We start from the raw sequence: 27549 nt of genomic DNA on the forward strand, positions 1-27549 counted from the left end.
GAGTGTCTATTAGGAGATGTGAGATTCAGGCATGCAGTAGATTTGAAAGAGATGAGTGGACTGGCACTGTACTTTGTTCTTCTGTCCAGGAGAGTTGTACCTTCCTGGGCATCATCCAGAGAGATAATTATGTGTATAGACTCCCTGTCTATACACAGCTGGGGAAATGAGCTGTGTTCTCAGTTCCCAGCCTGAGTCACACATCTAAGTAAGCACAATTTCTTTGACTGATGCATTGTAATGTTTTGATCAGGATCTATAAATGATTGATATAAAAGCCTCCTGAGCAAATGGATTGGCTGTCCAAGGTATGATATTCATGGTTTCTGTGATGTGCCGTGTGAAAAATTGGGGTCTTACACTCCCCATGTTGCCCTGTTCAACTTCAGTTTCCCCTGTCATAAAACCTGGACATTCATACTTTGGCCTTTAACTCATTTAACAAGTACTTACAGAGCACTGGGCTAAGTGCTCCAGGGTTATCAAGATATATAATCCTGCCCTCAAGGATCTTAGAGCCTAGTAGTGTAGGCAAGGCTAGTATTCATGAAGAATTTAATAACAATATATACACAATGCTTTTTTAATGACCCGCCAGCTTCTTGAAGCTACAGACTTGCTTTTCTGGTGATGCAAATCATGAATTATCCCATTTTCTCAAGAATGAAGTTACAAGTTACCCAAAGGACAAAGGAGAGGCACATGGGGGGAAAGGGTATAAATGAGCCATAGCCTATTGTCAACAGAGAATTATTGACTGGGAGAACTAAAAGATCAATCATCAGATTCACCAGCTGGATATGGAGGTGGTCATGCCATTCAGGAGGGCATGAGATAATCAGTGGATCACCCATATATTCCATTGATACAATTAAGTTGAAATGGTTAGAGGAAGTCTGCCCATCTCCAGCATGGGCCTTTTGTGCGGGTTATAGACAGCAGCACACAGGATGTGAAAAAGACGACCAATAGCTTGTATTTCCACAGCTCTTTAAGGTTTGCCAAGCCTTTTCCATGTGTTTGGGCACCTCAAAACCACACTGTGAAGTAGTTGTTGCTACTGTTCTTCTCTTACAGCTGAGGAAACTGAGATGGAGAGACACTACAAGATTTAGATCATTGGAAGGAATGCCTGATAGGATCCATTGAAGTGTCATTGTGAGCTTATCAAGTGTAAGATACATAGGAGAGTCCACAAATTGCAATAAACCCAAGTCGGATAGAGCCAGTGAAATCAGCTTCAGATAGACAGCCAGATTTGGTGTCACCTCCACCCAGGTCGTGAGTATGACTTGGGGACCCCACAGCGCTGGCCAGTCTATTGAAGTAAAAACGATTGAGGAAAAAAAGTCAAAGCAAATCATGCTGTTCCTCTCTATATCTGCTTTATCTATGATGTGTATGGGCATCATTCCATATATTTACCTCTGTTTCATGTTTCATCCTTCCCGCTCATCCCTCAAAACTCTCAGCTTGTGTGAAAACAGTCCCCACCCCAATAAATAGCAAGGTTACTACAGTGTATTTTATGTCATCTCTGCTTCCTCCTCTCTTCTCCACCCCTCTTTTTAAATCACAATTTTTAATGAACAAACTTTTAGTTGCTCTCTCTATCCCCCACTGCAGCAGCAAAGCAACTGCAGCCACGCACTTCCAGCAGATAATACGTAGTCATGTAAAACAAATTCCCACTTCGGCCAAGTCCAAAACTTTGTGTCTCGTTTTGCACACTTCTTTGTCAGGAGGTGAGCATTCTTTTTATCGTGGGTCCTCTGCAATCATAGTTAATCCTTGTATGGATCACCATTCTTAAATCTTTCAAGGTTCTTTTTTTTTAAACATTGTTGTTATGTATAAATTGTTGTCCTGGTTCTACTCACTTCATCATTTCTCACAACATTATTTCATAACTGTCTTTCCAGATTTCTCCAGGGATGGAGTCCTGGTTATCTAGGATTAAGAAGGACTGACTTGATAAAAGAAGGAGAAAGCAGCTTTGGAAAAGGGATTTTAATTAAAAAGAATGATAGCTACTGCTGAGAAATAAAAGGAGGTTAGAAGAAAGTGAAGAATTATTCCTCTCTTTATCAAGCCAGTCCTCCCTCATTCTAGGTAAGCAGGAATCAATCTCTGCTATGTTGTGACATTCTCTGCCAAGGAAAGTAATGAAAGAGCAGGTTACACAAATTCTCTTAAGTCACTAAGTGTATTGTTGAACTTTACATCCTTGAATCTGAGCTGGTTCTTGCTCAGGTGTACCTGGCTCATCACCCCAGCCCTCAAGCCAGTTTAACTCCTTGGCCTCCATCATAGTGAATCATATGTGCACTAAGTGTTACTGTCTTAGAGTGGATAAAGCGTTCACTAAGGTTGAGTGGTCAATGAAGGCTTTATAAAAGATGGAGGATTGAGCTGGGTCTTGAAGTATGGATAAGATGGAGAGCTGTAGGAAGGACATTCTTCAAGTGGAGCTGAGGTGCAAATAGAAATGATATGAAATGCTGTAGAGAGTGGAGGCGGTACCAAGAGGGTTAGGGCAATAATGGAAAACTTTATAGCATAGGATAAGGAGTTTGATCTTGTAATTTTTAGTAGGGCTGGGATTGGAGGCTTGGTGGGGGGGAGGGGGAAGAAGGCAAAGTTCATTGCAGAAATGCTTTGGAGGCTTCATTAATGCATGCTGATGTTTAGAAGATGAACACCAACCTATGATTTATGTTTTTTATTTAGGTTTTTGGAATGAATAGGCAAATGTATGCCAAAAGCACGTCTATGGACCTGGTTATATAAGACAACAGAAAGAGCTTTCCTCTTTCAGGCTCTGTTTACAGATAGAGAACACTTGAGTTTGTTTTTTTTTTTTTAACTTCTTAGGGCTGCTGGTTACAATTCTCCAGGGACTTTGAATAGTCCTGCTGGTCTGAAAACACCAGGACACTCAACTCTATCCTGTTTTTCCATTTACTTACAAGAGAGGTGGTGTAATGTAAAAGACCTAAATACAAATCCTTACTCTGACCATGAAAAAATCACTGAACCTTTCATCCACAATTTCCTGATCTATAAAGCATGGGGGAATGAATGAATAAATTATTTATTAAGTGTATTCTAGGTACAAAACACTGTGCTGAGTTCTAGAGATGTAAATTGAAAAGTTAGGTGATCCCTGATCTCAAGGAGCTCACCTTCTAATGGGGGATATAATACATATGGAAGATTTGAGCTGCAAGTCAGAAAGGTCCTGTGGGTATTAGGATGCATCAACAAAGCAGATGGAAATGCATCTTCTTTAAGTCATTTCCATAAAATCATATCAGTCCATGGTATTAAAGTATTTCAAATTGCTATGGATGTTGGTGGCAAGAACATTCTTTTCTCCTGGGTCTTCAGTAGCTGTGGCTCTATCATCTGCAGAAGCAGTGACCAGGCTGCATCTCCCCAGGGATTGCTGCTCAAAGTAATGGCTGAGGGCACTGAGCTGGAAGCATTGGCTCTTGGGTTCAAGGTCCTGAGTTGTCTCTATCAGGGTCTGAGGAGAAATGATTGTCAAAGTACTTGTTTGCCTTGCATGGCATGTGCTGTCTCCTGTCCAGGGAGCTTTGTTGCCTCAGTTAGGGTGGCTTATCTGCCTGTGAGTGGGAGTGTGTGGTCAGTGGGTAGGGATGGCTGGTCCCCTCTGCACAAAAATTGCTTTCCTGGATGATGGCTGTGGGGGAAGGCTGGAAATAGCATTGGTGATCTTGAGAAGGGATGGGGGCAGTGCTCCTGTACTTATTTGCCTATTAGTGACAGTTGGTCAACAATTATATCTGGTGGATGAGGAAGGGGGGAGCCCTCTCAACAATGATTTCTTTCCTCCATTATGACTTTAAGGTCTCTGCTGAAAGCAGGTCTAATGGCTGATAGTACTTAACTCACAGGGTCGTTTCGAGAGTCAAGTAGTATCTTTGAATAACTTTGTAGACCTTAAATACTAAGTAAGTGTTATTGTTATTATGATTATTATGGGACCTAGGATCTGTCCCTTGAATTTTTAGACTTCAGTTTCTCCCTATACAGCATGACAGGGTTGTATTCTCTCATATGGCCTTGTCTCAAATATCTTCATTATCTTCAGCCTCTCTGTAGCCTTTGGCTTTGTTGATCACTGTCTCATTGATTACCCTTTCTCTCTAGATTTATGGGGCACCCCATCTCCTGGTTCTCCTGCCACTTATCTAACTGCTTCTTTTCAGTCTCCTTTGCTGGATCTTCATCCAGATCATGCCTTCTAACTATAGGTGTCCCACAAGATTCTGTCCTGGGCCCTCTTCTCTTTTCTTTCTCTAATAATTCACTTGCTGATCTCATCAACTTCCATGGATTTAATTACCATCTTTTTGCTGATCATTCTCAAACCTACCTACCTATCCTGCCCCAACTTCTCTACCTACCTCCAATTTTGCATCTCCAACTGCTTTTCAGACATCTCAACCTGGACATCCAGTAGATATCTTAACTTCAACATGTCTAAAACTGAACTGATTATCTTTCTCCCTAAATCCTCCCTCATCCTAACTTCCTTATTACTATCTAGGGAAACAACATTTTCTTAGTCCTTCAGTATTGCAACCTAGATGTCATCATTCACTCTAGTATCTCTCACCCCTCCACACCCTCCAATCCCATCCCATATCCAATGTGTTGTCATGGCCTACCCATTGCACCTTTGTAACATCTCTTGAATGAGTCCCCTTCTCTTCTTCGATACTCCCACTACTCTGGTATAGGTCCCCATCACTTCATGCTTGAATTACTATAATCTCCTGCTAGTGGGTCTGCCTACCTTAGGTATTTCCTCATTCTAATCTGTCCTCATTCAGTCGCTAAAGTGATTTTCCTAAAGCACAGGTCCTATCATATCATGCGCTTACTCAATGAACTCCAGTAGTTCTCTGTCTTCTCCAGAATTAAATACAAAATGCTCTGTTTGTCATTCAAAGCTCTGCATAACCTTTCATTGTTGTTGTTCCGTAATTTCCAACTCTTTGTGACCCCATGTGGGATTTTTTTGGGAAAGATGCTAGAGTAGTCCAGCTCATTTTACATATGAGGAAACTGAGGTAACAGGGTTAAGTGACTTGCCCAGGGTTTCACCGCTAAGAGGTATCTGAGGGTGGATTTGAACTGAGGTCTTCCTGACTTCACACTGGGCACTCCATCTACTTTGCCGTCTAGCTGCCCTTAACCCCCTTCTATCTTTCCAGCTTTCTTATGCCTTACTCCCTACCACATACTCTTCAGTCCACTGATGTTGTCTCTTTGCCATCTCTTGGCTCTGGGCATTATTTCTTTCTGTCCCCAAGATGTCCCTCCTCATCTCTGCCTGCTGCCTTCCCTACTTTCCTTTTAAGTCTCAACTAAAATCCCATCTTCTATGGGAAGCTTTTTGTAACCCCTTTTAATTCTAGCTCCTTTGTTCTCTTATTTCCTATTTTTCCCATCTATAGCTTGTTTGTACATTTGCTTGTTGCCTCTCCCATTAGATTGTGAGCACTTTGAGGGCAGAGACTGGATTTTGACTCTTTGTATCTTCAGCACTTAGGACAGGGCCTGGCACAAAGTAGGTGCTTAATTATTTTTTCTTGACTGGCTGATTATATGGTCAGATAGTTGTTATATGTGATGATATAACCTGAAACATTTGACCTTGGAAAAACTAATCAGTTGAAAGATACTGAGATATTGCTCATCCTAGAAGAAAATAGTGATAGACCTCAGTAGTTTGCTTTGACTCTATAGACTATGTAACTATGTAACACCCCCTGCCCCAAGCCTTCCAGATAAATTTACTCTTTCTGTTTATCCTAATCCTAGCCCTAGTCAGGCTCTAGGCAAGGAATTCAATTTAATCTCTTGCCAGCAGTCAAGCATAGGATCTGATATAAAAAGGTGAATGAAGGTAGTGGAAATCCAAAAGCAGATAGTCTCTGGGTTTTTCTTGCTAGGTGTATTTTCTCTGAGAGTGATGAGAGTGCAGAAAAAAGAATGAAAGAGGAAATATATCTTTTCAGGGAATCAAGTATCGCCACATCTTTTGTGAACATAGATAAGTTACAGATATCTCCTTTGAAAGGAAAGGCAGAAAAACCAGTAGAGGCAGATGCCAAAGAGGCAGAAATGAGCATAGCATCCTTGGGGGTTGTGGCTGTCATTGTCTCTCTCTCTCTCTCCTTTGCTCTAGCATCCCTGACAAATGAGGAGACGATTAGATCAAGGATTCATTTGTACAGACATTGATGCTCTGGCTAGTGTAGTTGGGATCTGAGCAGATAGAATGATATAAATCAATAAGGTAGAGAGAAATCAGATGCATGTTCCTTAAGGAGAGTGATTGGGAAACATGAATTCATCAAGGTCATCCAAGTTAAATGCTTAGATCAGGGGTGGGGAACCTGCAAACTTGAGGCCACATGTGGCCTTCTATGTCCTTGAGTGTGGCCTTTTTACTGAGTCAAAGTTTTATAGAACAAATCCTTTTAGTAAGGAGATTTGTACTGTGAAGTTTGGATCCAGTCCAAATATGGGACATGTCTAATCAGTCCCACATGGTACTTTAAATACTTAAAGGCAGTTATTATGTCTTTAGAAAGTCTCCCCCAGGCTAAATATGCCTGATTTCTTTAATTGTCATATCACATGATATTGAGGCCTTTCAATGTCCTCATCACTTTCCTTTGGACACTTTCCACCTGATCAATATCCTTCCTAAAATTGGTGTCAATCACAAAATGTAGTGCTTCAGAAAATTTCTTTGAGTAAAATAGAGAACACTAAAACCCTTTCTCTTTAGGATGCTTAAATTTATTTTATTTATTTTAATATTCATCTTATTAACATTTATTATTATTATTAATTTGTTTATTTATTTTAAAATTCATTTTAAAAATTTAAATTTAAAAATTTTGAGTTCCAAATTTTCTGCTGTTTCCACTGAGAAAGCAAGTAATGTTATCAATTGCATATGTGAAGTCATGCAAAACATATTTCCATAGTATCCATGCTGCCAAAGAAATCAAAACAAGAAAAAGTAAGAAACATAAAGACAGTGAAAAAAGAATGCTTCAATCTGCAGTCAGAATTCATCATTTTTCTCTTTCTCTCTGGAGATAGATAGCATTTTTCATCAAAGGTCCTTTGGAATTGTCTTGGATCACTGTCTTGATCTGAGTAGCTAAGTCTTTCATAGTTGGTCATTGTTACTATATTGCAATTACTGTGAACAGCAGTCTCCTGGTTCTGCTCAGTTCACTTTTCCTGAGTTCATATAAGTCTAAAGGTAAAAACCACCTCTCTTAATACATCCTAGCATCACATTAGTTTTTATTTGCCATAATTTCCATTTGACTCATATTGAGTTTGCATTACATTGAAGGTTCCAGTTCCCCCCGCCCCCAGAAACTATTATCTAACCATATATTCCTCATCTCATTGTTGTGAGCTGATTTATTTTTTAACTCAAATATATGATTTTACATGGATTTTTATTGAATTTCATCTTATTAGATTCTGTTCAACATTCTAACTCGTCATGATTTTGGATCCTGGCTATGCAATGAAAGATGCTAGATAGCTTATCTACCTACCGCCATTTACAGGAAGAAGTAACTGTGGTCTAGCATAGTGATGGAAGGTTTCTAGAGGTGGAATTTAAACTAGGTCTTCAAGAATAGATAGAGTTTGGATCTATTGACTATTACTAAGTAAGCCAAGATGAAATCAATGTTTACTTAAAATGACAAACTTTGCTAGAGGGACTCCTATTAAAGAGTACATCTGTAGGCATCAATGGACAATTGGCAATCCACTCTCTTGGCTCAAAGACTGATGTAGTGTACTGGAAGTAGCACCATTCTTGGTGATAGAAAAGCTGGGTTTTTACCCTAATTTTGAGACTTACTGGCTGTGTGACAGTAGGAAATATGATCTTAGAAATATGATGCCACCTAACTTCACATAAATTCAGCTTCCCCCTCTGTAAAATGGGAATAATGGTACTTGCACTGCTTCTCTCATAGGATTTTTGTTGAGACAGTTGTTTGCAATGATTGAAACTATAGATTGATGTTAAATGATCATCAGTTAACAGATGCTTTTCACATGCCTACTATGTGCAAGGTCATATGGTAGATATCTAGTCTTAAATTTGGTTTATCTAGATCTTCTGGGAATGGTGGTAATTCTAGGTGAAATCTATTTTTTAAGCAGTACCTTGATGTTCTACCACATATATTTCCACAACAATGCAACCAGTTTCTTGTGACCCCTTGATACTCATTGTCTCTTTATCCCCCACCCCACTTTGTGTTTTGCAGCTCTATAGCTCCATGGATTTTGGGAGAAGATGGCAACTGATGCATGAGCACATTACACCCAACAGGTTTTACTGGTAAGTTCTTAGTCTCATTGATAGTCATTCATTAACTTAAATATTTATTTACCGCCTATTCTATGTGAAGGACTGTTCTTGTGCTTGGGGTAGGGTAACACAAACATAAGGAAGCTAGTATTTACAACCTATATGAATTGCTCACATATATACATAGATAGCCTCAATGCTATTGGTTTTGTGCTACCACTCCCTGTTAGCATGCCTTTAGGTCACTATTAATTTTCTTACTTTAAAAAAAAAAAGATCTCAGAAGAGTTCTTAGGAATAACGATTTCCGATTAGAAGGGACCTTATAGGTAGGTCATTAAGTCCAATTGTTTTATTTTTCCAAGGTCAAATAGGTAAAGTGACTTGCCTCAGATCAGATTAGTTTTAAGTGGCCAAGATGTGATTATGGTCCAAGTTTTTTGACTATAAATCCAGTGTTCTTTCCACCATTCTGTTTGGCTCATTCTGATTGCTAGCTACATTAATAGGTAACAAGAAGCAGTAACTTCATAGATCACTGGAGTCTAGTGAGGGTGGGAAGGCATGGAGGATGATAAGAGTTCATGCTATACTGTGGTCTCTAGTAGGATTATGTTGCAATGGAAAGAACATTAGACTGGATTTAAAATCAAAAGAGTTGGATTCTAGTCCCAACTCTGTGATTAGTTAACTTGAAACTTGGGTAATTGTTTCATCTTTCTGGGCCTCAGTTTTCTCTTTTGTAAAATGAGAAGGCTTCACAAGATAATCCCTTCCAGCTATAATACTTCATCCTCTTTTGTATGCTGTGTTGTGCCTTTCATTCAAGAGATAGTTAATGGTTGATGACCAAATGGGTTTGTGTATCCCTGATAAAGTCAACCAGAGATGCTTTCCTATGGCGAAGAGTAGTTCCACAGCCTGCCTTCTTCAATCACAAATTATTTTTTGTGTTGAACCATAATAGATTGTCTCAGCCGTTGAGATTATTTGAAATGAAGAATTAATGACCGATGAGTTTTTCCTGTATCCCTATGCTCAGTTTGGGACGGGAAGCAGGGAGAATAATGGCTAACAAACTACATTCCCTTCCTTTTCCCAAAGTTGGAGTATTTCTAGGCTTTGTGAGCCAAAGCCACTTTTTCTCCCATTTGGGAAAAGTAGGAGTCTTTAACAAGCTGTGAGGAAAAGGAAATACTCTTTGTATGATCTGTCAACCTTTGGAGTTTGGTCTAAAAAGAGACGATGAAATTAGGTCAACCCACAGAGTTTGGTCTAAGAAGGGACTGATGAGATTAGGTGAACCTCCAGAATTTTCTCTAAAAAGAGACAAATGAAATTAAGTTAATGTGTGCTGTTAATTCCCTTTTCAGCAAGCAAAAACATAAATATGGAAGTCAGAATAAGCTGCCTCAAAGAAGGGCCAGTTGAAGGGGACTTTTATCCACAGAGTAAGGAAGTGTCCCTTCCTTTTTACCCCCTGACTCAGGACGCCTGTGTCAGCTAAAATGATGGTTCTCATAAGGCAAAGAAGTACTGATTTCAGTGTCTCTATCCTTTTGTTAGCCAAGAAAAATGCCATAACAGGATAGTGTCCATAAAATAACAAGGTAAGGGAAATGCCAGTTAATCAAGATAGTGTACACTTCAAGGTGCCTGGTCCTTATCAGTCATAATAGAAGAATGATCCTGGTCAGCTTTATCTAGCCTTGAAGTTACTGACACAGAGAGGGGCATTTTGGGTTCACTGAGAAAGCATGCAAAGCATTATAGTATGTTAACTCAGAGTAGGCCAGGATTTTTTGGCCTTTTCAGGTGATAGGGAGACTCAAGCCGGTTTATAGATTCTACAATGCTCTGTCTATGTGGCTTTCATCAGCTGTCCACCTGAAATAGGCCAATTTCTTCAAGGTCTGATGCTCAGGGCTTCTAAATGAAAACTATCTCTTATTCAAACTATTAAGAAATTGAGGTAGCCAGCCATCCGGGGGAGCTAAGTAGATGAAGAAAAGCAGTACAGTAGACTGAATAAGCTTTGTCATCAATTCTGAAAGAAATTAAATTAAATGGACTGGGGAACTTCATTTTCCCTTTTTTGATAAAAAGAGAGGGAAAAAAAGTGTTCTGACCCCGGGGTTTTATCCCCTTCCTTTATAAAGAGAAAAGAATAAATTCCCAAGCCCTGCCTGTTCCTGTTAATTATACCCCAGGTCCCCTTACTCTGCACTTTCTTCTTACCTGCCCCCATGGGAGAAAATAAAAGTTAGTGTCTATGATCACTTGCCAAGTAATGGCTGAAAGCTTTGGTTTGCAATTACTGCTCATCCTTTTCTGATGCATAATTGCCTCAATTATTTCTTTTTTTTGTCATAGGAGGCATGAAGCAACAACTCATTTCATAAAGCATGTTTATTGATGACTAAAACCAAATGTACCTCAGTTCCCTATTTCCAATATGGTTGGATAGGCAACAGTGGGAGTAAGATGGAATAGGATATGGGGATGCTTGAAATTTTGAAGGGGTACAGCAGTGGGCAAAAAGAGGAGGCATCTATTTATCTATCTCTATACATGTATCCTACTTATGAAGACCAGCTTTGGAAGATATGTGTCTTCTTCCTCTGAGAAACATGAGGGGGGGATGATGGCTGAGGGCTGGGAAAGTATCTGACAATAATAATAATATTAATGATAATGATGATAATAATACCTTACATCTGTACAGCCCTTTCTACTTTCCACAGCCCTTTTGCATCCATTATCTCATTTCATCCTCATAGCCACCCTGTGAGTAAGGTAGGGCAGATATTATTATCCCCCATTATCCCTCTGAGTATGAAAACTTATCTGAACCTGCCATTTCTCCCTGCCCCCAAATTCCAGATGTGCTACCTGAGCTAAGTCTAAACTTGTAGGAAACTTTTTCAATGGACTGTCTTAGTCACCAAGTCCTATCCTAAGAAGAGAAAGTCTTTGGTCAGCTGTGCATATCAAATACCTGTGCTCACAAATCTTGTGAGCATCCATTTCCTTTCCTTTCCTTAGGTAAATCCCAGTTCTTATCTGTTATTATCAGACTATTCACCATAACTACCTAGCAAACGTTATTTGTCATCCTCCTTCCCTTCTGTTTTCACTTGCTGTACATGGTATAGAGAATAGACAGAAATGAAATTAGTTCCCAAATGCTTTCCTTCTATTTTCCACCTTCCCTCTGTGGCAAATTCTGTTCCACAACATTCTATCCTTTGGTATCCATCTAGTAAATGTTATACAATTTTCAACCCTGCCTTTCAGATAGGTTTCATAGTCCAATAGGCCCTAGAGTGGAGAGATTTTTTTTAAAAAAATATTTATTTATTTTTTGGTTTTCAACATTTACTTCCATAAGATTTTGAGTTTCAAATTTTCTCCCCATCTCTGCTCTTCCCCTACCCCAATGTAATTTGATATAGACTCTACATATATATTCATATTGAACTTATTTTCACATTAGTCATGTTGTAAGGAAGAATTAGAACTAATGGGAGAAACCATGAGAAAGAAGAAACAAACAAAAAAAGGAGAGAGGGAGGGAGGGAGGGAGGGAGAGAGAGAGAGAGAGAGAGAGAGAGAGAGAGAGAGAGAGAGGGAAGGAGGGAGGGGGAGGGAGAGACAGTGAGTGAGCAAATAATATGCTTCAATCTGCATTCAGACTCCATAGTTCTTTTTCTGCATGTGGATAGCATTTTCTATCATGAGACCTTTGGATCCTTGTACTGCTAAGAAAAGACAGGTGTATCAAAGTCAGTCATCGTACATTGTAGTTGTATGTTGTAGTTGTTACTGTGTACAGTGTTCTCCTGGTTCTGCTCACTTCATTCAGCATCAGTTCATTCAAGTCTTTCCAGGTTTTCCTGAAGTCCACCTGCTCATCATTTCTCATAGCACAATAGTATTCCATTACAGTCATATACCACAACTTATTCAGCCATTCCCCAACTGATGGACATCCCCCTCAATTTCCAATTCTTTGCCATCACAAGAAGAGCTGCTATAAATATTTTGTTACACATGGGCCCCTTTCCCATTTGTATGATTTCTTTGAGATACAGACCTAGAAGTGATATTGCTGGGTCAAAGGGTATACACATTTTTATAGCCCTTTGGATAGAGTTTCAAATTGCTCTCCAGAATGGTTGGATCAGTTCACAACTTCCCCCAAAATGCTTTAGTGTTCCAATTTTCCCACATCTTCTCTGGCATTTATAATTTTCTTGTTATGTCATGTTAGCCAACCTCAGAGTTGTTTTGATTTGCATTTCTCTAATCAATTTTGATCTAGAACATTTTTATATGGATATAGATAGGTTTAATTTCTTCATCTGAAAACTGCCTCTTCATATCCTTTGACCACTTATCAATTGGGGAATGATGGAAAGATTTTTTTTTGTCTTCTCTTTGGGGATCCTTATTTTTGGTCATAGATTTTCCTCTATAGCCTCTCTCCACTTCTAGAGGTTGCCCTTGTTGGAAGGATTGAGGAATATTGTGAGAGTCCTACTCTGATTCCCTACCTCACTCCCACAAATCTTTTTTTTTTCACAAATCTTTTCCTTCCTCAGATCTTTCCTTCTTGCCAAATCTTGTCATTCCTACTTTCACAGCATCTCTCAGAGTTGACCCCTATTCTCCTCTCACATATTTACCACCTGAGTTCAGGTTTGTATGACATCCTCAAGCCCCCTGCACGTTCTACTCACCTTTATTTCTCTCAGCCAAAGGTCTTCCTTTTTACTTTACTGAAAAGAAGGCCATTTGATGTGAGTGCTCTCTCTCTCATTCCCTTCAAAACTCTTGGGCATCATCTCCCACTCTCCTCCTTTCCCCTAGTCTCTGACAGTCCTTCTCTTTGACAGGCCAATATTTCTATATGTACACTGAGTCTCATCCTCTCCCATCTTTTACTGCAAATTGCAAGCCTTTGACTCAAATCTTTAACCTCTCTTTATCAGCTAGTTCTTTCCCATTGCTTTCAAATATGCCCATCTCTTCCATTCTTAAAAAACAAAAACAAAAAACTTCTCTAGATCCTACCATCCCCGCAAAATATTTCTGTGTATCTCTCCTCCCTATTTCAGCCAAACTCCTCAAACGTTATATAGAATATAAACATTCACTTCCTCTTCTCTCACTCAATCCTCAAACCTCTCCAAGCTGCCTCCTGACTTCATCCCTTCATTAAAACTGCTCTCTCCGGTGATCTCTTGATTGCCCAATGTGATGGTCTTTTCCCAGTCTTATTCTTCCTTGACCTTGCATTTGATGCAATTGACCCTTTTATTAAGGGGATTTGTTCTGTGACATTTGGATTCAAAGGGCAATAATTGAGGACCTAGAAAACTACAGGTAGCCTCAAGGCTACAGGTTCCCCACCTCTGGACCAGCCTCTCCTCCTGAATACTGTCTTGTCTCTATGTTTTCATGATGTCACTGTCTCCTGATTTGCCTCCTACTTTTAAGACCTTTGCTCTCTCATCATCCAAATCATTCCCCCATAACTGCAGCTGCTTCTGAAAAGATTCTGTTATAGGCCCTTCACTTTTCGACTTCCATATCCTCTTTCTTAATAAACTCACCAGATCTTTAGGGTTTAACAATTATCTCTATGTGGATGACTCCCAGTTCCATATATCCAGTCTAGTACTCTACCATGAGCTTTGGTTCCACATTACCAAATGCCTATTGGACATTTCAGACTGGATGTCCTTGGAATATATTCAACATGCCTAAAACTGAACTCATTTTTTTTCTGCCTCAACCCTCTCCTCTTCCAGATATTTCTGTTTGTCAGAGCTACCACCATCTTTTCAATTTCTGGGTTAGTATACTCAGCATTATGTCACATACCTCACATCTACTTAGTTGCCAAATCTTGCTGTTTTGATTGTCGCATGACTTAATTCTTAATTGATTTTCCTGTCTTTTGTCTTACCACTTCTGTTCAACTTACACATTGATGAGAAAGTATTTTCTTTAAGCACTTTTCTTTAAGACTGACAACCTTATTCAGTCAACTCCAGTTGCTTCCTATTGCCTTTGGGATAAAACATTAACACCTTTATTTGGTTTTTAAAGACATATATAACTTGTTCTCAATCTATCTTTCTTTCCTCATTAGATATGACCTCTCTACCAGCCTCCACACACTCAAACCCACACCAACCTTTACCCATATAGATATTTTACAGCTAATTGCAAACTCTTTGATTCAAATCTTCAGACTCTCCTTATCAACTAGTTTTTTCCCTATTCCTTTCAAATATGTCCAAGTCTCCCCCATCTTTAAAGAAATCAGCCTATATTGAGGTTCCATATTAAATTGCACTTCTATACACATATATATACACACATATGTATATGATAGTAACATATAAGTATCTTATTAACTTTGTATTTACATATACACAAGAATATATATACATATGTGTGCATATATATACATAAGTGTGTATATATATACAGCCACATATGTGTGTATGTGTATATACATACATACGTGTGTGTTCAATGTGACCCTTCAGTTTCCTTTTATGTATTGTCTTGCCTCATTATAATGTAAGCTTCTTGAGGCAAGGATCTCTCTTTTTTAGTTCTCTTTGTATCCCTGGTGTATAGAGTGTCAAATAGTAAGCCCTTGAAATAAATGTTGACAACTTCAGATGGGGGAAATATTATAGAAATTATGAGGAGGCAGATTTCAGCATGGCAGAGAGACAATATGGTGACATTAAAAAATAAAAAGTTGCGAGCATCAGAATGGGCTGTCCCACTAAATAGAGAACCCCCTCCCATAACTAAAAATTTCACTTTCATTAATTTCAATGACTTACAAATTCAGAGTTGGAAGGGACCTCAAAAGCCATGTTATTTAACCACATAATTTTATGGATGAGGAAAATATAGCCAAGGGAGATAAAGTGAGGCTGCTTGGCCACTTGTCAGGAATGCTTTAGAGAGGATTGCTCCTCTAGGAAAGAGATTGGAAGAAATGAGATCTGATATCTCATCTGACTTTGAGTTTCTGACCTGACCTGTATTCTCACAGCGGATGATAACTGCCAACTAGGCACCAGAAAGAGACCAAAGATGGTATATGTCAAAGAGTAATAAGTGGGTAGCACAGTTTTGGGAGAAGGTAAATCCCAGAATAGGTGACTTTTATGGTGACAGGCATGGTTAGTTGTGACATGTGGTAGAGGGACATGTAGAATTTGGACTTGTTTGGGGAGGAAAATATAGTCATCCTATATTAGTTATGTATATGCTATGACCTGGGTTTGAGCACTTATTGCCTCTTAGTGGTTGCTACTTCCCTTTCTAAATGATAACATATAAAGCAATTGATTTTTTAGGGGAGGAGGGTATACATAGTTAAATTGGATGGATCATATACTCTAGTCTTATGTTTGTTTAATCAGCCTCTGAGAGCTCTTCCTACTTTGCCATCTGTTATTTAACCTCACTGAGTCTCACTTTCCTCATTGGCAAAAGGGAGATAATAATTTGTACTGCTTCCTCCAAAGGGCTGTTGTGAGAAGTCCACTTTTTAAGTTTTAAGACTCCATATAAATGGCAGATACCATCACCACCATCATCATCTTCATTGTCATAACCATTCAAGGCTCATCACTGCCACTAAATAGCTTTATTCCCTGCAGCCAGCCCCTAAATTTCTCTAGTCTCTTTAGGTTAGCTTGGTGAATAGAGTGCTAGACTAGAAGTCAGTGAGGACTGAGTTCAAATCCAGCATCATACACTTACTAGATGCGTGACCCTGGTGTCTCTCCACCTCAGTTTCTTCACCTGTCAAATAGGGATAATAATGGAACATACCTCCTAGAGTTGTTATAAAGGCCAAATGAGATACAATTTGCAAAGCACTTTGCAAATTCCAAAGTGTCATATAAATGCTAGCTATTATTAGAGGCTTCATTTTTTTGCTATTTCTATAATAAAGGGGATAGACCAGATGGTCTCTAAAAACCATTCTTGGGTCAGCATTCTAGAAATTTAACAAACAAGATGTCCCTCGTTTCTCTTTCTCCTGCAAGGCATCATTCTTATCTTTTAGTTCTGGTGCATAGGTATTTGAGTATCTGCAATCCTGGAAATCAGCCAGAACCAGTCAGCTCTTCTCTTTTCTCCTTTCTCCTCTTGATCTTCCTTGAATGATGTTGAATGCAGTGTCTTTTAAAACGGCTGTAAACATGTAGTGTGGTGCACGGGGAGCTATGTTTGCTGTGGAAGACTCCAAGTCAGGATCCCTTTACTAATTCTTGTCTCCAGCTATGATCACACCTGTGTTGTGATGTAGTGAAGGCTGTGCTTAGGAAATAGCTTCCTTTTATTCATCCAGGGTTATCTTCTGGATCCCTGGAGATGACAGAATTTCTTAATAAGTATATGTACAATCATCCATAGAGAGTATTAACATATTATGAGAGAGACAGAGAGAGAGAGAGACAGAGAGACAGAGAGACAGAGAGAAAGAGAGACAGAGAGGGAGGGAGGGAGAGAGAGAGAGAGAGACAGAGAGACAGAGAGAAAGAGAGACAGAGAGGGAGGGAGGGAGGGAGGGAGGGAGAGAGAGAGAGAGAGAGAGAGAGAGAGAGAGAGAGAGAGAGAGAGAGAGAGAGAGAGAGAGAGAGACTGGCTTGAGATTGCTTCCTGGAAAATCAAGATCTTTTCAAATACAGTTAACAGTACTGGCTGAATTTTCCAAAGCTGCCTCCAAATTTGCATTTACAATTTTGCAAACACAGTCATTTGCGATCTCAAGTAATGGAATTTAGGCATTGACCTGATATGTGGGAACAGCTTGAGAGACCCTTTGAAAAGCAGGGTGCATCACAAATAATATTTAATTTCACTTTCCTTTACATTTTTAAAGTGGTGCAGCAATTTAAAAATACATTATATTCAAAGTAATACATGTGAGGTCAAGAGGGGAGGTTTGGAACTTGCAAGCAGAAATGGGCTCTCTATCTCTTGTGGCATGGATTTCTGGTGCAGCAAGCCCGTTGACATCCTTGCTTTGGAAGAAACGTCTTCATGCTTTGAGCAAAGCACACTGTCCAGAGGCTAAATCAGGGAATTGGCATCTGGTTTAGAGAATGAAGAAGAGCTGGGCACAAATAAAAATTACACTTGGGCAATGTGAAATGGGGAGGACAACATAGATTTGCTGGAACAACTCAGGCACAGCCCCACTCAGGAAAACATGAGAAATATTTGACTGATATTAATTGACTTTGAACTGAAAGGGAAATTAGAAACATTGAAATCCACTCCTTCCTTTTACAGTGGTGGAGACTGAGGCTGGGAAAAGTCGTATGAATTGTACAGAGTACAATTGTACCAGGAGATGTCTGAGTCGGGATTCAAATTCAGGTCTCCCTGACTCTAAGTCTACCACTAGCTTCACTGTGCCACTTAGACTTGGATTCCTAAGAAATGGATATATATTTCAGGGATGAAACAGGAACATGGAAAGAGAGACACAGATATTTCCAGTGTCACTTTGGGTCATAGAGGGAGTCAAGGGAGCATCTGTCTCCCAAGGTACAAGTTGAGATTTCTTTTCTGTCTGAGCATTCAGGTATTAGATCAGTCATGGCATTTGAAGCCTTATTGCATAGATGATTATGACAGGAAAATGAGAAATCTTTATTCTGCTTAAAGGCAGTGAGATTTCAATGATAATAAACTCTTCAAGATGGCAAATTAGATTGTTCTCACACAGGGAGAGATTTAAACTACTTTATCATAGCGTGAGGTCTGAGGTTAGAACCCCTCCCCCCCACCCCAGAATATAATATAACTTGTGTAGTTTTGTAGTATTTCTGGAGAGGGGACTTCTTATTCAGCGCTTGCATGTTAGATGGAAAGAATGAGGTGAGGAGGGGTCAGGAGGGAAAATAAACAGAATCTTGTTGGTATTGGTCTCATCTTTCTTTGTATCTTTCCTTAGAACCATGGAGAAGGGTCTATGAAGGTAGATGGCTGAGTTAGGGAGAGGGAGAGAGAGATTTGGGTGCTAAATAAAGTACATTGAAGTGTACTTTAGGGAGGCATTGTGGACCATAGGAAAGATCCTGAATTTAGGGTCAAACGACCTATTCTAAAATTCTGGCTGTGGCCCCTATTGACTTTAGTTAAAGCTTGGATTCCTTTCTCCAAAATTTAGTTTCTTCATCTGTAAAATGAGGGGTTGGACTAGATGATGTCTAAGGTCATTTGGCCCTGGAAGGCAAGGTCTAGATCTATGACCCTATGATATAACAATGATCCTTGAGGCCTATAAAATTTCCATATCTGTAAAAGGCTGGATTCCTTCCAAAAGAGATTCAAATCTTCTTGGAACATCCAGATACTTGAGCTTCAAGAAAAAAAAAAGAAGTAGACATGTCTTAAATCACAGGATTGTATCTCTAGAAATGGAAGGTCATTTCAGTCTAACTCCCTCATTTTACAGATGAGCAAACTGAGGCCCAGAGATTAAGAGCTGGCTGAACATCACACAGATTATTAAATATCAGGGGTGGGATTTGCAAACCTTGGTTCTCCATCTTTCCATTTTTTTGCAATTCCTCTCCTAATGTTCACATTCATAGTATAGGCAGAAATGCAGCAACCCAGGATTTCTTGCCAGTGTCTGAATTAATTGGTTCGTGCAGATACTGTCCTGAGGACATATGTTTGTTGGGAAACCAAGTGTCTCATTTCCAGTGGAAATAAAAAGAAACCTGGCTTTTCCTAGATGCCTTAAGAGTGAGATCCCCATGGTTTGCAGCCTGGGGAGTAAGCTTTGACAGGGAGAATGAACTGGAAGAAATAGATACTGTTATTATCTTTGTTGTAAAAAGTCAGTCTGGACCCCTTTGAAGGGAAACCATCCAATAGTGTCAAGGTAGGAATGTTTCAACTCCATATTTGCTAATTAGTGATTCGTTCTAAACCTTCCCCCTTCTGGTTGGGCATTCTTTACCTAACAATGTATATTTTTCATTTCAAAATAGAGAATTTCCTTAGATAGTTTCCCTTTCTTTTCTGCTCTGGCAACCTAGTGCTTTTGAAAGATAACGAGTGTGTGTGTGTGTGTGTGTGTGTGTGTGTGTGATAGACACGGACTGCAGAGACAGGAAAGTGATCAAAGAGCGAAATCAACAGAGAGAAGACAGGAGGAGTGCATGTGTGTATGTATGTGAGTGTATATATATGTATGTATGTATGTATGTACATGTCTAGCAAAGGGCTTCTGCTTTCCTCTGATATCAGCTGTTTATAGTCAGATAAACAAACGCCAATTCGATGGATCATCTGTACTTCTCCCCAGCCCTCTCATCAGGATTCTGTTTGCAGGACTAGACCTTCTTGCCCATTTTCAAGGTCAATCCATGGAGAATTAGATTGGATCATGTATTTATTATGGTTATTGTGTAAATGTTTTGCCTGGTTCTGTCTATTTTATTCTGGATCAAGTAATTTAACTTTTCCCAAATTTCTCTGATTTCTTCATATTCTTCATTTCTTACAAGTACATTAATACTCATCCATCATATTCTTATCTCACATAGTGCTCAACAATTCTCCAATTCATAGGGTCTTTCTTTGTTTCTAGTTCTTTGCTATAGCAAAAAGTACTGGTCTATTTTTTGTACATGATGGATCCTTTCCCTCCATCTTTGTCCTCTTTGGGATATATGTCTAGTTATGGTATTACTGGATCAAAGGGTATGCTCAGTTAAGTGACTTCCGAGGGATAGTTCCAGATTGTTTTGTGAAACAGAACAATTTAAAGTTCTACAAACAGTATATTAGTGTGCCTAAGTTGTGATAACCTCCAACACTTGCCATTTTCCCCGTTTTCGCGTCTTATCTTTGCCAAATTTGATAGGTATGAGATAAAACTTAAATTTTAAATTCACATTTCTTCCATTATTAATTATTTGAGCATTCTTTCATATGATTTATCATAGCTTCTGTTTCTTCTTTTGAAAGGTGCCTTTTAATATTCTTAAAAAATATATCTATTTAGGAATGGCTCTTATTTTTACATATTTGTATTAATGAACTATGTATCTTAGTTATCAGACTTTAATCAAAGAATGTTGTTGTTTAGCTTTTCTCTGCATTTAATGGCATCTTTTCTAATTCTAGCTACTTTGATTTTGATTGTACCAAAGCTTTTCAGTTGTATGAATCAAAAACCTCCATTATTTCTTTTATGATAACTTTTGTCCCATATTTAGTTAAGAATTATTTCCCTTGCCATATTTGTGAAAACTGTCTCTTTCCGTTCTCCTGTCTTTATGGTGTGATCTTTTAACTTTACATGCCTTAGTTTTTTCATCTGTAAAATAAAGTGTTTGGACCCAATATCCTCTAAGACCCCTTCCATCTTAAAATTGATGATTTTATGAACCTATGAATTATGAATTATCCAAATGTATTCATTTGGAGCTTATCAGGGCATATGGTATAAAATATTGACTGAAAACCAGTTTCCTCTAGACTACTTTCCAGGTTTATCTGTTGCATTTTTCAAAGGTTCCTGGTCATCTTAAAGAAGAATTTTCTCACATTTAGAGCTATTAAAAAGTCCTTGTCAATAGCTGATCCTTAGTCACTGGAAGGATTCATGTACAGTCTGTATTACCCCTTGAGATTCTTGGGGGGAGGGGGTTACTGCCCAAGATTGACCTCTGAGGTGCCTTGCAATGCTAAGATTCCACTGTTCATTTTAGTAAAGACCACAGGCAAGATTAGCTCTGTATTTAAGTATAATATAACCTCCTACATGTTATGTTGTAAAGTGTAATATAAAGATACACCCCTACAATTAGAAGGGAAAAATTACCCCACCAATCTGAAATAGCTTGGAAATCTCAAGAAGAGAAACCAATTTGACTAATTGCTTTGGGAGAGAGAATTGCTACCTCTAGTTGGATGCCCCTGAGAGGGCTACCACATCAATGCAGGGGCTTTCTCTATCATAGAGTAGATAAGTTTATACAATCATTTCCAAAACAGATGCTTTCTTTAACAAGAAAAAAAGAACTTTGGTGACAGAGAAGTTCAAGTTTTTGATCATATGACCTAATGGAGGAGGCTAGGTCATTCCTTGGAACATGTTGAGGATAGCATCCAGAGAACTAAAAGGTCCTTGTCTAGGACTAGGAATTTAAAAGATGACTGAGAATGACTTTGAAGTTATGCCTGGCCCTGATCTGACTTTATATCTCAGTACTGATAGCAAAGCCTGATGGGATTTATCTCTAGGGAAGCCTATTCTGGATACCATGTGGAGGCCAGGGACTACACTGCCTGATTATTCCCTTACAGTGACTTGCCCAGCAGGAGATGTAGTTCAGCACTTTCAGGTAATAGTGATAATGGTCTCTTAATCTAATTTAGGTTCTCATCACTTCTCAGTTGGACTGTTATAATAGCCTTCTAATTAAGTGGCCTGACTGCTTTCATTCCCTCCTCTAACGCATCCTTCTTTTATTCACCTGCAAATGTAACTTTCCAAAGGCTAAGGCCTCCCACCCTATCCCCCTCCTACTCAAAAACCTTCAGTGGCTTTCTATTGTCTTTAAGATTAAATACAGATTTTTTTTTTTAACTCAACACAATTTGACTATAGTCTACGTTTCCAGCCTTGTTGCATGTTATTTCCCTTCAAACATTTTTATGTTCCAACCAAACTGACCTGGTCAGTTTCCTCACCTGGACTATGATATTTCTCCTCTCCATGAATGCAATTCAACTATGCAACTTTACCTTTCATCTGGATGGTGCAGGTACTGGTGTCAAAATGAAATAGAAATGGATCCCTGCCAGCTTCATGTTGACTTAGAAAATGACTTAGAAAATCACATTTTCTAATGTGTCTTTCATTTTCATGTATTTTGTTAAACATTTCCCAGTTACATTTTCATCAGGTTCTTGCCCCACTTGGGAGTTTTTGCAATTTTTGCAGCAGTTTTTTCCTTCTTTCCTTCCTTCCATCTTTCTCTATTTCTTTCTCTCTGTGAATTTGACACATCAGGAATGAATACAATGCTAGCCTTGGAGTCAGAAAGACCAGAGCTTGAATCCTGTCCCAGACACTTATCATCCATGTGATCCTGGGCAAATCACTTAACCTTTCTCAGTGGGGAAACTAAGGCCCAGAGAAGGGAGGGTATCTTTTCTCAAGGTGATATAGAAGATTAGCTACAACATGGACCTGAACCCAACTCCTTACAGATAATCCAGTGGTGTCAAACTCAAATAGAAACAGGGGCCTCTAATCCATACATAAAAATCCCTTTAGGCATCATATTGATTTGATTTTAAAATGTGATATTATCTATCTTTTATTGTATTTTTACTTATTTTGTTAAATGTCAGTCAGTTACATTTTGATCTGGTTGGGGTAGGGCTAGGAAATGGGGTCACCTATTTAGCAACTCTGCTGTAGTAGATGAGTGTTGGACTTTGGAACCAGGAAATTCAAATCCAGACTCAGACACTTAGCTGTGTGACCCTACACAGGTTACTTAACCTGTCATCTCTGAAATGGGGATAAAAGTAGCACCTACTTCACAGGGTGATTGTAGGGATCAAAGGAGATATGTATGTGTAAAGCATATTGCCTGTTTTAAAGATATATGTTCATGTTCACTATTCTTCTTCAAATTATTATTTAATATTTAATATTATTTAATATTTGATATTTAAATCTTTCACCTTTGAGGATTAGTTCATTTGCCATTTCCTCCTCCTCCACCTTAGTTTTCCTGATCCCTCTAACTAAAAGTTTGCTCTTCCTCCTTAATTTTTTAAAAGCACTTTATCTAGATCTTTCCTCTGCCCCTATCCCTCCGTATCATCTATTATACTTATCTGCACACATCAATTAAACAATAGACATTTATTAAGGGCTTACTATGGACCAGGCATTGTGCTAAGCATTAGAGATACAAAGAAAGATAAAAACCGGCTCCTTGGTTCCTGTCCTCAAGTAACCTACACTCTAATGGAGGATATAGCAGGCAGCAGACTGTGTCCATACAAGATAATCACGAAGTATAATTTAAGCTTCTTTAAGGGAACTTTTCATTTCCAGTGCCATAAGCATTGTCAGCTCTTCACTTTTGTTGAATGGAATGGAAATAATCTCAGAAAATCTAACCTGGTAATTGAGATATAGGCTAATTCCATCCATGGGTAATTGCTGGTTTGGGAAATGGGGGTGGGGGGAGCGGGAATAAAGAGAAGTTGGGAAGCAACTGGGGAAACTCACTGTTGTAGGCTATTAATCACTAATTGCAGAATGACTTTATTATACAGCAGTCATAAAATATCACTTGAGGTTTTACAGCCAATTCTTGCTTTAAGAAAACAATTCCTTGTGTCAAAATGACTATTAAATTAAGTAATTCCACGTTAAATGTTCTATGGAGTTAGGGTAATTTATGGAGCTCTGTAATGAGGAAGAATCATTTCCTTCTGGATGCTCCCCAGAATACACCTATGGACTCAGAATCAGCCAGTGTGACCTTGGGGTGGGGGGGATGAGAGGAGAACAACTGGTTTCTCTGGGCGTCTATGGGATCATAATTATATTCTCCATTAAGACTGTCCTATTACTTATCTCATGTATTTGCTTCCTTTGTTCTTTTCTTTCTTTCATTCTTTTCCTTCCCTCCTTCCTTCCTTCCTTCCTTCCTTCCTTCCTTCCTTCCTTCCTTCCTTCCTTCCTTTTTTCCTTTCTTTCTCTTTCCCTTCCTTCCTTCTCTCTTTCTTTGTCTTTCTTTTTTCCTTCTTTCTTTCTTTTTTCTTTGTTTCCTTCTTTCTTTCTTTTTTTGTTTCCTTCTTTCTTTTTTCTTTGTTTCCTTCTTTCTTTCTTTTCTTCTTTCTTTGTTTCTTCCTTCCTTCCTTCCTTCCTTTTTTCCTTTCTTTCTCTTTCCCTTCCTTCCTTCTCTCTTTCTTTGTCTTTCTTTTTTCCTTCTTTCTTTCTTTTTTCTTTGTTTCCTTTCTTTCTTTTTTTGTTTCCTTCTTTCTTTTTTCTTTGTTTCCTTCTTTCTTTCTTTTCTTCTTTCTTTGTTCCTTCCTTCCTTCCTTCCTTCCTTCCTTCCTTCCTTCCTTCCTTCCTTTCTTTCTATCTTTCTTTCTGTCTTTCTTTCTTTCTTTCTTTCTTTCTTTCTTTCTTTCTTTCTTTCTTTCTTTCTTTCTTTCTTTCTTTCTTTCTTCCCTCTCTTTCTTTCCCTTCCTTCCCACTCTATCTTTCTTTCTTTATTTTCTCTCTCTTTTTATCTTCCTTTTCTCACTCTCCATACCTCCCTTCTACTCTGTCTCTCTCTTGCCCTTCCTTCCTTCCTTTCTTGGGTTCTTTCTTTTTTATCTTTCCTTCCTTCTAACCTCCCTGCTTGTTTTCCTTCATTCATCTGCCTCTTTTCCTTCATTCTGTTCAATCCTTATTTCCTTTCTCCCCACTCCCTCCTTATCCCTCTTCTCCCTCAATTTAATATAGGGTGTGCTTTTGCTTTTCAAAGATTGCTTTTTCATCATGGGGAGTGCTGCTTGGTTCCAGAGAGGTCTAAAGATATGTTGCTTTGATTCAACAACTTAAGTCCTTTAATAATTACTCACATTTACAGAGGGCCTTAAAATTTACGGAGTACTTTCCTCACAATGAAGTAAGTAGTACAGGTATTATTAGACTTACTTTCCAGAAGAAAATAAGGCCCAGAAATGTTAAATAACTGAGCCAGCATTGTACAGCTAGTTAGTCTTGGACCTGGAATTTAAACCCAATTCTGTCATTCTTCCATGTCTAGGACTTGTTCTGCAACACCCCACTGCCCTCAATCAATTAAAAAACAAATACAGTTTGACCACTGACTATGTTCAGTGAGTACTAATGAGGGTGTTAAGGAATTATAAGACTAAGTGCCTAGAAAATAGTTGGTGCCTGATTAATGCTTGTTGACCTGACCTCTTTTTTTTTTTTTTTTTTTTTTTAGTATTATTTCTCACAAGGAAATATCTAAGTTTTAAGTAGTATAAAAATAGTACCAGAAAATTAAACCTGGGACAGACAGTGATCATAGGACATCAGAGTTTAGAACATGGTGACCTTCCTCCAAGTGCCATAAGCATTTGCTCCCAGATTCAGTTCTCCTTGGGTCACATACCATTATCTCACTGGAAAACCTCCTCTTTCTCTTAGATCCTGCATGGCATTCACAAGTCTCTCAGGGTTTCAGATTCATAGTTAAACAACAGTTTAAATATATTTTGAAGAGGGTGGTAGATTTAAGGGAATACATCAAAAATAGACGCTCCTATAGCACCCCAGTAAACCAGTTCATCTTCTCCAAACCCTCCCCAGGATGAAAGGTTGTGAATCCAATCCCTCCCCATTTGCTGAATGAGTTCATTACCCCGGAAAAGTTGAGAGGTGAAGGAGTGGGGAATCTTGCAAAACTTTATTCCTCCCAGGGCAGAAAGAGAAGGTGTTAATAAATAATGTCACACTGAACATAATTCAGTGGCATGATTGTAGAAGTCCATTAGAAAGTGGTCACTAGTCATACCAGGCATGATCACAGTTCCTCTGACTATGGATAACTATCAGCTTACATGTGGGCCTTTTCACTTGACTTGGTCAGCTGTAGGAATGCTGGTCCCCTGAGTGGCATATGTTATAATTGTTCATATTAACCAGACAGAAACTAATAGCTTTGTCTGCCATCCCTGAGGATGAATGGGATTGATTACTGCCTACAGAGAACTGGGCCAAGAGAAGGGGATGATGCACAGAGAAGCACCTGTCCTAGTCCATTTCTCCCTGTTGCTTCCACCCTTGTATAGATGAGGAGATGGTGCCATCCATAGTCAAACCACCGAAGGTTATGATGGTACCAAAGCTAATCAGAAAGTGGAATCTGAAAACTTGTACCTTGTAAGAAAACTTGCTCTTTCTCTTAATAATGGTGTGACTTTGTATAAGTCACTCTCCCTATCTGGACCAGTTTTTTAATCTGTAAAAGTTCTTTCCAGTGGGTATGGTGTAAATGAGTCATCAACTGGAATTGACATAGTCTTTATTATGGGAGAGATCTTTGGATTAAAGAATCTCAGGATCTGAAGAGATCTCTTCAAATGTGGTGAATACATGTGAAGAGTTTTGTTTCACAAACTTTGAGGTACTATATGGGTGAGATACTATATAGATAATGTTGTCATTATCTCTTCTATAGCATCCATGATAGGTGGTCCCCCAGCTTTTGCTTTAAAATTTCCAGTGAGCAAAAACCTACTGCCTCTCATGGTTACTCAGTCCATTTTGTGATTGCCCTGTTAGGAAGGGATTCCTGCCCTACCCACATCCCTACTCTCACATGGAATTCAAACCTCTGTGGTTTCTTCCCACAGATACCCTAGATCACATTGTCAAAGATAGATATCCCAACTTTCTTCAGTCTAGGCCTCCCCAGGGCCTCCAGGTGATGTTAGCAGGGCCCCATCTCCAGTGGTCTCATAGGCCCTTCTCTGCGCTTGCTTTAGCTTGTCAATATCCTCCTAAAAATATGGAGTCTTTTACTGGATGGACATAGTGTGCCAGGTGTGGTCTTGACCAGAACAGAATTCAGTCTTTTGGGGGGTTGTGCTTCTATTAATGCAATCTAAGGTTGCATGACCTTTTGAGGTCAAATGAAATAGTGTACATAAGTGCTATACAAATGATAACTATTGTTATTGTTGCTGTCATAATTATTGTTTTTGTTATCACTATTGTTATTGATAAGATGTCACTCTATTGATACTTACTGAATTTTCAGTTTGTTCAGACTCCTGGTTTTATGCACACAAAATGATTATCTAGTCATCTCTCCCCCATCCTATACTTGTGAAGTTGAATTTTTTAACCCAAATGTAGGACTTTCAAATTTTAAATTTCATCTCACTCACTTCAGACCAGCTCTTTTAGCCTACTGAGATCTTTTTAGATCTTGACTCTTTCATCTAACGTCAATTATCCCTTCAAGTCTTGGAAATTTCATAAGCATATAATCTATACCTCTATCCAAACCATAGATAAAGTATGTTGACTT

The 27549-nt window shown here is 38.8% G+C and overlaps 1 protein-coding gene across 2 annotated transcripts in view; it reads left to right on the top strand.

The window, feature by feature from the left end:
- Positions 1–27549, top strand: part of SORCS3 (sortilin related VPS10 domain containing receptor 3) — a 676074-nt gene that overhangs the window by 443261 nt on the left and 205264 nt on the right. For both annotated transcript variants that reach the window (XM_072621715.1, XM_072621724.1), the window contains one exon: positions 8355–8428. In XM_072621715.1, coding sequence (XP_072477816.1) covers positions 8355–8428 — 74 coding nt within the window. The remainder of the gene's footprint in view (positions 1–8354; positions 8429–27549) is intronic.

Source organism: Notamacropus eugenii, chromosome 1, assembly GCF_028372415.1.
Source record: "Notamacropus eugenii isolate mMacEug1 chromosome 1, mMacEug1.pri_v2, whole genome shotgun sequence".
NCBI lineage: Eukaryota > Metazoa > Chordata > Mammalia > Diprotodontia > Macropodidae > Notamacropus > Notamacropus eugenii.